This window comes from Silene latifolia, chromosome Y (genome assembly GCF_048544455.1).
Source record: "Silene latifolia isolate original U9 population chromosome Y, ASM4854445v1, whole genome shotgun sequence".
In the NCBI taxonomy this organism is placed as follows: domain Eukaryota; kingdom Viridiplantae; phylum Streptophyta; class Magnoliopsida; order Caryophyllales; family Caryophyllaceae; genus Silene; species Silene latifolia.
The window spans coordinates 18,918,726-18,930,188 of NC_133538.1; the positions used below are offsets into that span (position 1 = coordinate 18,918,726).

General features: G+C 39.2%; 1 protein-coding gene across 1 annotated transcript; it reads right to left on the reverse strand.

The window, feature by feature from the left end:
• Positions 1-791: 791 nt before the first annotated feature.
• Positions 792-4,141, reverse strand: LOC141627683 (uncharacterized). The gene is made up of 5 exons (XM_074440911.1): positions 3,827-4,141; positions 3,072-3,717; positions 2,264-2,988; positions 1,597-1,995; positions 792-1,466 (listed from the first exon to the last, which is right to left on the reverse strand). The coding sequence occupies exons 1-5, from the start codon at positions 4,139-4,141 to the stop codon at positions 792-794; spliced, it is 2,760 nt and encodes a 919-aa protein (XP_074297012.1).
• Between the last annotated feature and the right edge of the window lie 7,322 nt (positions 4,142-11,463).

An 11,463-nucleotide genomic window follows, 5' to 3' on the forward strand; every position in this document is an offset into this window, starting at 1 on the left:
TAATTGCTTTGAAAGGGAATCTATCTCTTTCTTTTGGTTTAAGATCACTGCTTCATCAGATGTGACCTTAGCTTCCAAAAGTTCTTTGGCTTTTCTAAGTTCTAAAGTTATAGCTTCATTAGCTATAACTTTGGCTTGAAGGTGCTTGATGTTAAGCTTTAGGTCAGAAGTTATAGCTTCATTAGCTATAACTTTGGACTCTAATTCCTTATTTTCAGCCATATTAGAATCTAATGTTGTAGCCTTCTCAGCTATAACTTTAGATTTCAACTTCTTAGCTTTAGCCTTGAGAGTATGATTCTCTTCCGCGATTTCGAGAATCTGTTCCTTTAGATCTTTCAATTCCAAATCCTGTTCGTGACACTTATCAAAAGATTGTTCAAAGAATCCAATTAAAGCACTTTTAAACAATTTCTTAACACGTTTTTTAAGCTCAAGATAACTTACCTATTCATCGTCATCTTCGTCTGATTCTCCAAGAAAGCAATAGTTTGAGTGAGAATTTGTGCTTTCATCGTCATTGTCGGAGATTAGGTCAAGACTAACACTGCTGAGACAAAGGTTGGCCACTTCGTCGTCTTCATATTCCTCGTCATCTTCTAAGTCAAGGTCTCCCCAACACGAAGCCATCATAACTTGTTTGAATTCTCTCTTTGTCTTCTCACGTTTTGTCTTGTCCTTTATCTTCTTCCATGTTGGACAATCTTTTTTTTTTTTGGTAGAAGGTAAGTCTTCTCATTAAGCACAAAAGCATCTATTACAAACTAAAAGTGAATAATTAAGAGAAGCTCCTATACTATAGAAGCTATCCAGTTTGCATCCAAATTTGTTACAATCTTACAACTTGCCAATCTTAATTTGATGCATTTTTGAATCTGAGAGATAACTATGCTCGGTCTTAATAGGATTCCTTCCAATCTTGCTTGATTTCTTTGATGCCATACTTCATAATAGACTGCCATGAAAGCAGCCAAACAGACATTGCGCTTCAGCAGGCTCCATTTTCTTCTTCCCACCCATATTAGTCCATTCACAGAAGGACTAGGAATGCATAACCAAGCACAAACCCCTGCCAGAACCATTGAAGTATACTGACAGTCTTTAAAAACATGCTCAACTGTCTCCTGTCCAACATTACACAGGCAACACAGCTCATCCTGACAAATTCCATGCTTGAAAAGTCTAACTTTAACGTTCAGAGCATTCCTAAGAATTAACCATGCCAAAAATTTATGTTTAGGCAATGCCCAACTCTTCCATATCAGTTTTGCCCAGCCAACTTTCTGTTCCTTATGACGAATCCACTGATATCCAGAGGCCACAGTATACCCCTTCTTATCAGCAAGCCAAGTACCAGCACCATAACCAGACTTAAAATCATGCCTAACTCTGCAGACAGTCTTCCAGTTCCAGCTCATATGAGTCTTTGGAACATGACTATCCCAACTGCTGCCCCTGATATACACCTGATGCACCCATTTGACCCACAAACTATCAGGCTTGCTATATATCCACCAAACTAGTTTCCCAATGGTAGCCCTTCCAGTCAGGACTATATCTAAGGCCAAGCCCCCCCTCACTCTGAGGAGTACACACCTTTTCCCAGCTAACCATAGGAGTTCTAAGATAAACACTGGTGCCATCCCACAGATAATTCTTACATATACTATCAATCTTCTTCATCACACCTTTGGGAATCATAAAAATGTTTGCCCAATATGTAAAAAGAGAAGTAAGAACAGATTTAACCAACACAAGTCTCCCAGCATAGGAGAGCTTCCTAGCTCCAAAAGACCTGATTCTCTCAACAAACTTTTCAATCAGGATCTGGCATTCCTTTTTACCTAGTCTACCAAAGAGAATGGGTATACCCAGGTATTTAAAAGGAGCCGCCTTCAACACAACCAGAAAGCCCAATAATATATTCCTTATCCTTCCTCTCAACTCCAAAAAATAGATGTTAGACTTATGCTTATTCATTTGAAGACCTGAAGGCTGCAGAAAAGTGGCAAAGGATCTCAAAGAACCATAACAGATCGGGTATCACCTTTGGAAAATAGTAACAAAATCATCAAAAAACATAAGGTGCTGTAATTTAAGCCTACTGCAAAGAGAATGAAATTTGAAAGGAAGAACCTCAGAGTAAAGTTCGAACCCTAGATAGGTACTCCATAGCAATGGTAAATAACAAAGGAGATAGGGGATCTCCTTGTCTCAAACCTTGTTTCCCTTGAAAAAAACCAAAGGTTTCACCATTAATCACCAGAGAATAGGAAGCAGTGGTTACACATTCCTGGACCATTAGGATAAAATGAGGAGGAAAGTTCAAAGCTCTCAGCATTTGAAAGAGAAATGACCAATTGACTGAGTCATAAGCTTTTTTTAGATCAACTTTAATAAGGCATCTAGGAGAAACAGATGACCTATTATACAATCTGATGATATCCTGGCAAACAAGAATATTTTCAATTATATTTCTTCCCTGGATAAAACCTCCTTGGTTAGGACTGATAATATGGGGGAGGATCTTGGCTAGCCTAGCACAAAGAAGCTTAGAAATGACCTTATACAGGACATTACAATAAGCAATGGGCCTGAATTGGGTCACATCCACAGGTAAGGGCACTTTTGGGATCAAAGTAACTAGAGTATGATTGATTTGCTTTAAAATTCTTCCATGAGTAAAGAAATCAGCTATGGCTTTACAGATATCACCCCCAATGATCTCCCAAGAATCCTTAAAGAAGGCACTGGAGTACCCATCAGGTCCAGGAGCTTTATGATTAGGGATAGAAAACAAAGCCTCCTTTATCTCTTCATTAGTCACTGGACTCAACAGGATCTGCCAGTGCTCATCAGTACAAATAGAGCCCTTCTTAACCACAGCTGCATTAAATGGCTTCAGGTCAGCAGACTCACCCAACAGCTGCTGATAGAAGTTTAGGAATGCCTGTTGTATATCAAATGGCTCGATGACAAAGAAAGCCCCTGCACATCATTAATTTGTAGGACCTTATTTCTAGCATGTCTGCTCTTCATATAACTGTGAAACACTTTAGTATTAGCATCACCATCAGTAAGCCAGACTGCTTTGGATTTTTGTACCAGGAAACTATTACAAGCAGTTTGCAACTCCTGATACTCCTTCAAAGCTACTAACTCAGTAGAAATCAGGTCAGAGTTAGTAGGATCACTTCTCAGCTGGGTCTGAATATACTCAAGGTACTTCCAAGCCCTCATACAATTATTCTCAACATCACCAAATAAATCTCTATTCAAAACTTTTAAAGGATTCTTGAGCATCCTAAGCTTCTGAACAATCTGAAACATAGGAGTACCAGAAATGCCATGCTCCCAAACCTTCTTGACAGTTGGAATAAAAAGAGCTACACCACTCCACATATTAAAATACTTAAAGGAACTTTTCCTCTGGCAAACTGAAACCTTCCTCTGGATAATGCAAGGGGTGTGGTCAAAATACCCCTCCACATGAAAATGAGCATAGTAATCAGTTCTATCATTAATCCAATCATGGTTCACTAAGGCCCTATCCAACCTGCTGTACACTCTAGTAGCTGCTTCCTGTTTATTATTCCAGGTGAAATAAGAACCAGTAGCAGGAATGTCCACCAAGTTACAACAGTCCACACACTCTTGAAAATCAGCAATTTCCTCCTCGGTTGACTGCCCCCCCCAACCTTTCACAAGGACTGAGAACTGTATTAAAGTCCCCCATAACAATCCAGGGACCATTAATAGTACTCATAAAATGGCTAAGTCTATGCCACAAGTCTTTTCTGTCCTGCAAATCATTAAATGCATAAACCAAAGTAAGGTAGAAGGAACCACCAGAATTTAACTCCCCCACCCTAACATGAATAAACTGAGCATTGTATTCTAAGAACTGGATTTGATACAGGTGAGGCTTCCATAAGAGCCACACCCTTCCCCCTTTATGCCACTGGGAGTTAGTTGAAACACACCACCCATTACAAAGACTGTCTCTGACCCTATTTAGAGATGAAGGCTTAACCTTCGTCTCAAGGAGGCCAAATAATCCAATATCATGATGCTGTAAAAACCACTTAATATACTTTTGCTTGTTTGGACTATTTAACCCCCTGACATTCCAGAAGCCCATCATTGTGACCCACCCCCCTCAGGGGGTAAAATCACAGACCTCGTCCCTATGCCCACCCTTGGGGTAGCATTGTTTAAAGCATCCAAAAAAGAGTATTGACCCAAGAAAGAAGAATTAGAGCCATGGTCAATCAGTTCTTGTCTGCTAAGTCTGATAATGGGTCTAGCAGGAGTATTAGGTCTCGAGTCATAGTACCCATTCCTTGCACAGCAGGTGTCTTAGTTCTGTTCAATGGAGTATGCTGAACTGTCTTCTTAGGAGTAGGCACAGGAACTCTGGGAGTGACCACCTTAGGGGAAATAGACTTAGCCACAGTCACTTTTTGAGGACCTGGTTTGGTAGTCTGCACCTTAGGCTGCCATTGCCGAGTAGGCCTTGCTTTAGGTTGCCTCTTACTCTGTACCTTACTCTTAACCTTCTTACACATCAGTTCTGAATGTCCTACCCCCCCCCCCCCCCCACAGTCCTTACAGAGGATATGGTTCCATTCACTCTCCACTTTGATAGTAACCTCCTCCCCATGTTCGTCCAGGAACTTAACAGTAGATGGTAAGGCCTTCCCAAAAGGAACATCAACTAGGACCCTAGCATAAGCCAATCTAGTGCGTTCCTCTGTTGGTCCATCACACCTAACAAAATCCCCAATCAAACCAGAGATACGAGGAATACAGTTGCCCCAAAATTTCAAAGGAAGGTCAAGCAATCGAACCCACACAGGAACAACAGTAACCTGCTCTTTTTTAAGAGAAACAAAAGGAGACCAAGGTCTCACGATAATTGGTTTGTTTTCAAATAAGAAATGACCATGCTGCATAACAGAGTCCAAATCCTTCTTCTTACGAAATCTCACCAGGAAAACCCCAGAAGGCAAGAAAGAAACTCTATCAACACCATACTCATCCCATGAACGATAGATGAAATCCTCAACCACCTCCCATGGAGGATTCGCCCCCAAGATAAAACATACAGCAGAGTTCTGCCAGAAATCAAGCTCTTTTTAACATCGCAGAATGTAAAAATTGAAGCATACCTTCCGGTTCCTCATGGATGGTAGATAACTTTTCCTTACTCTTCCCAGTCTTGGGTACCGACCATCCTTCATCATCATCATCTATAAGATCATCCAAATCCAAAGGTTCAAGGTCAACCGGATTCGAGACAATTTTAACAGAAGATGCTGGACCTAGGACCGTGAAATCCAAAAGAGAGAAACGATTTTTATTCGAGTTTTTTTGATTTTTTGTAGCAGAAAAAGATGAAGATGGCCTAGAAATTTTGATCGCCGTCATGTCAGAATTAGGTTTCAGGAGAAATTTGTGAATTTTTTGTGATTTTCCTAAGATTCCGTGCTCTCACTTTCTCTCTCTATCTCTAACCCATGTTTTTTAATTGATCTGAGCCTTCTTTGAATTTGGAATCTATGTTGGACAATCTTTAATCATATGACTAGATTCTCCACACTTGAAGCATCCTCTATTTGCGAAAGATGACTTTGAATCAATAACCTTTTTATTGGAGGATTTGTTATTGTTGTTGTAGGATGATTTTGTTTGTTTGTTTCGAAATATCTTATTTTTAAAACGGCGTGCAAACAGAACAGTTTCATCCTCTAGTTCAGAGTCAACTTGTTCACTCTTTAAGGCTATACTCTTATTGCAACTTGGTTCAGCGTCATCTTTGTTAAGAGTAATTTCATGGGCCATGAGAGCACCAATGAGTTCTTGATAGGAAAGGGTTTCAAGATCTCGTGATTCCTCCATTGCAGTGACCTTAGCACGCCACTTCTTAGTAAGGCTCCTAAGAACCTTTCTAGCAATGTCCTCAGTACTGAATTTCCTACCTAGGTTTTTCAATTCGTTTATGATGCTTGAAAACCTTGCAGACATGCTATCTAAGGACTCATTAGGCTCCATAATGAATAGCTCATTTTTTTGCATAAGCAAATCTATTCGGTGCTTCTTAACAATGGAAGTACCCTCATAAGCTAATTCAAGCCCATCCCATATCTCCTTGGCCGTGGAACATGAAGAAAACCGATCAAACTCAGTAGAAGTCATTCCATTTTGCAGGAGACTTATTGCTTTGGAGTTCTTTTCGGCCTTCTTGTAGTCGGCCTCGACATAGTCATCTTCTTTCTTTTCATAGGTAGTGCCTTCCTCGGATGCCACAAGAATTTTGTGCGGTCCGTTTTGAATGATCCTCCAGCACTCCCAATCGTGACCTTTCACATAGTGAGTCATCATGTTTTTCCACAATCCATAATTCTTCCCGTCAAAGACGGGACACTTGAGATATTTGGAATCCATTTATCACGTGATAGACAGCGGAATATAAAACGATAAGATAAATGAAAAACAAGATAGATCAGCCTCTTTGCGGTTAGGCAATCAAGAGCACGAGGCTCTGATACTAATTGAAGAGTATATTGATCCAAAATACTCAAAGGAGGGGGGGGGGGGTGAATTGAGGATTTAAAACTTTTTAAAGCTTTTTCGATTATGCGTATGTAATTGATTATTTAAAGTTTATTGATTAAACTTTAACTAATCAACTAATGAAAGAAACAAACGAAAGAACGAAAAGACACACGGTTTTTGAAGTGGTTCAGTTTCACAAGTCGAAACCTACGTCCACTATTCTCGATTAATAAATTTAGTACCTTTCTACGGATTGCAAATTTACTAACCCAACTCGTACAACTAACTCTAGCTGTAACTCAATGAGTACCGTTAAATACTCGAGTGACTAACTTACGCTAATAAGAAAGCACTAATGATTCCAAAAAAGGTTCACGTTAATGAACAAGTTAAGAAATCAACTAAGCACTATTATCTTATAACGATAAAATAAGAACAAGTATGCGAGTTTTAAAACACACGACCTTTCAAAATAACAAAACGGTTTTTCTTTGAAAACACACGGTTCGCTTTGTAAAGTTGAAATCAATTTTTATGCTTAAGGTCTCTATTTTAGATGTTGTAAATAGCAAAGTATTTATAGGGAAGGAAGGAGTAGGCTACACGGTTTTGCACAAATCCTAATAGCCGAAATAATAAGATATAAAAGCAAATCATATCTTCTTATTATCTCTTTCCTAAAAGCCTTAAAAGATAATAAAGAAGATTCCAAAAGATAGAATATAATCGATTCAAATATTATCTTTACTATAAATTCTAAGATCATGATAAGATTTCCTAAAACAAGAATATCTTTTATCATAAACAAATATATTAGGGATATTCTACGGTGTACCCTTGTGGTTTTTGGTTTTCTACCTTGTATCCCTCCTTTTTTTATATTCTATGGTGTACCCCTAAACTCTATACATAAGTCTATACTATGACCTTATTTATTATCTTTGCTAACTTAGTTTCTTAAATGACCTATTAAATCGTCTATATATCATTCCAATTACTCGATAACCTACTCATTTACTTATTAGTTCGTCGAATTACTCATTAGCACACGAAATATTATACGAAACTAACTAAAAGTTCAAAAAATCTCAATTACCATGTCATGACTCATAACATATGTTTTTAATAGTAATTGGTGCTTATTAAAAGTGATTTATGATGTTTCTCATATATAATGGTGATACAACATTAATGAGTCATGATAAAGGTCAAAGTATTGTCGTTTAATAGTGATAAAGTTAATGGAGAGTTAAACGAGGTTATGGTGGAGAAAAACTAAAAAGTTTAGGGGTACAATGTAGAATTAAAAAAAAGGAGGGGTACAACATAGAAAACCGAAAAACTCAGGGGTACACAGTAGAATATCCCAATATATTAAGTAAGATATATAAGATATGTAAAAATATTATTATAGAATAAAATCTTTACCTAATACACCCTAGGTAACACGAGATGTCACGGCCCATATGCCTCGTGACTCGTGCACACCCTAGCCTTAACATATGATTTAGAATTTAGGTTTTAAGAGAGGCTATGTTGAAACCCTAATTAGTAGCAAAGTCCAACTCATAAGTTGTTCCATCACGACTACTAATCAACGTCCAATACAAAGCCGAACTCCTCACTAAACCGGGCTTTATTATATAAATACTTTCATTAAAACATTTAAAATAAACTTTAAACAATTATAAAAACAATTTTCGAAACAATATAAGTCGTGTGTAAAAACTCAGCATCTCAATGTTATAGTAGGAGAGCTATAACATTGAGCTCTTTTACTAGTAATGTTATAGTTGCAAAGCTATAACTTTACCAATTCAAGAAACTCATTCTTGATTACCATTACGAGATAATCACCTATACTATTCTAATCTTCAAGGAGATCTTCGAGTATAGGCTACGTCATCATCCAAGCTTGATTAATCTTTAGACGAACTTCGTCTTCACATAATTCTTGAATAAATCTTTTAACCGTTTGATATTTGAACGAAGGCTTGAACTTAACATGCAATTGTCACAATCTTCTTTGTTACTTGTTTGTAATAAATTAATTCTAAAACACTTGAAAAACGATTACACGCAACAAGTATATAAAATGTAAAACACCTTGACATCATCAAAACATAAACATATAAGATATATGATCCAACAAAGGGCGTGAAGCCACTCCCGCAAGTGACTCCACTCAGCCAGGGACGCGCCCCGAAGAAAACAGACAGATTCAAACAATCACAAATACTATCAGCAAGCAAATCCAACAATCGTCACAGTACGAGTATGATAATATTCAACAACCACAAAACACGAACAACACATTATGGGACTAATACTGAGTAGGGAAACCCTACCTGGAAAGCAACATAGTCAGACGATCTCAACAGCTGATATCAAAAGGCTTCTTCTACGAATCCTCCTCCTAACATATAATCATACAATCACTACCAATCAAGAAACACAACAAAACCCCCAAATCCCCAAATTAGGGTTTAACTAACTTTAACGAAATACTATAAAAATGGTACGTAGATCTTACCCCCGATGCAAGGATTACAAAGGTATAAAGAAAGGTGAAATCTGACCTTCCAAGCTCCGGGATTTGCCAACAATGCGATTGATGCGAAGAACGTAGTTTGCTTTCTCTTTGAAAGTGATTAGGTTTATACCCCGTAAACCGGCTACTCGATCGAGTAGCTGAGATACTCGATCGAGTGCCCCCTACTCGATCGAGTATCAAGGTTACTCGATCGAGTACCCAACAGGTCAGAAACTATTTTAAAACGCAACACACCCTTACTCGACAGAGTAAGGCCCACTCGATAGAGTACCCAGAGACTCATAAAACCGTAGTATTACAGTCTTCCCTCCTTAAAAAAAACTTCGTCCCCAAAGTTCAAACCACGACAAAACAAAGACACACCCTACAACACTCCCGACTCAACAACATAAACAAAACTCAACATAAAACATGTTACTAACCCAAACCAACCCGACTCAACCACAACAAACATACCGACAAACATAAAAAGGTATAAAAAGCTCTTAAAAACTCTTCGCGATCATCTCCTACCCCCCTAAAAAAAACAAGGTTACGTCCCCGTAACCATACATACCTGATCAAAAAGGAAAGGGTAACGCTCTCTCATGGCCTCCTCTGCCTCCCATGTAGCTTCCTCAGACTCGTGGTTAGACCAAAGGATCTTAAGCAAAACTGTCTCACCACTCCTAGTCTTCCTAACCTTCCGGTCAAGAATATGCTTAGGCACCTCAAGATATGACAAGGACTCATCTAGCTCTAAGCTCTTTGCCTCTAACACATGTGACGGGTCACTCACATACTTCCGCAATTAAGATACATGAAACACATTATGCACTCTCTCTAACGCAGCTGGTAAAGCCAGACGATATGCAACCTCTCCAACCCGTTCTAAGATCTCATAAGGCCCGATGAACTTCTGACTCAGCTTGCCTTTCTTCCCAAATCTCATAACCCCACGCATAGGAGACACTTTCAGAAGAACCTTGTCCCCAACCTGAAACTCTATATCCCGGCGATGTAGATCTGCATAACTCTTTTGCCTATCCTGAGCCGCTCTCATCCTTTCCCTGATCATCTTAATCTATTCAACCATATCATGTACCATCTCTGGTCCTAGAACCACTGCCCCAGCACTGTCGTCCCAACAAATCGGACTCCTACATCTCCTCCCACATAAGGCCTCAAACGGTGCCATACCAATGCTAGTGTGATAACTGTTGTTGTAAGAAAACTCTATCAAATCCAACATCTGTTCCCAGCTACCACCAAAGTCCATCACACAAGCTCGCAACATATCCTCAAGAGTTTTGATCGTTCTCTCAGTCTGACCGTCTATCGCAGGATGAAACGCTGTACTCATCTTCAAAGTTGTTCCCGAAGATTCTTGCAACTCTTTCCAAAACCTTGAGATAAATCTCGCATCTCTGTCAGATACTATGTCCTTAGGGACTCCATGTAACTTTAGCACATTCTTCTGATAAGCCATAGCCAATTGTGCTTTAGTCCATGTATCTTTCATTGGCACAAAGTGAGCTGACTTGGTCAGTCAATCCACTATTACCCATATCATGTTGTTACCCTATTGAATCTTTGGTAAACCCACGATAAAATCCATAGAAATGGATTCCCACTTCCACTCAGGTACCTCTAAAGACTGAATCTTACCTTGTGGTCGTCGCTGTCCCCCTTTAACTCTCTGGCATGTCAAACAACGGGCCACAAACTCAGTTGTTTCTTTCTTTATCCCAGGCCACCAAAACGTGTTCTTTAAATCCTTGTACAGCTTGTCACCACCTGGATGTACCGAATACGGTGTACAATGTGCCTCTATCATGATTGTCTTTTTCAGATCCTCATCATTAGGGACACACCACCTACCATCAAACCTCAAACTACCATCTGTATGAATAGAGAATCGAGACACTGTCTCTTTCTCTACTCCACCTCTCCACTCAACCATCTTAGGATCCAACGCCTGTTTACCTCGAATATCATCATAAAGATCAGGCTGCACTATCAAATCTCCCATGGCATCCGCTCTCTGCATCATATGTATCCCAAACCTCCCCACCTCATCTCTCAACCTCATCAAAGATAGAGTTGTACACAAAGAATGTACACTCTTCCTACTCAAAGCATCCGCAACAACATTGGCTTTCCCTTCATGGTAGATAATATCCATGTCATAATCGCCAATCAGCTCCATCCACCTCCTCTGTCTCATGTTCAACTCCTTTTGAATGAAGATGTACTTGAGACTCTTGTGATCCGAAAATACTTTAAAGGTCACCCCATAAAGGTAATGTCTCCATATCTTGAGAGCAAACACTACTACACCCAACTCCAGATCATGTGTAGGGTAGTTCTCC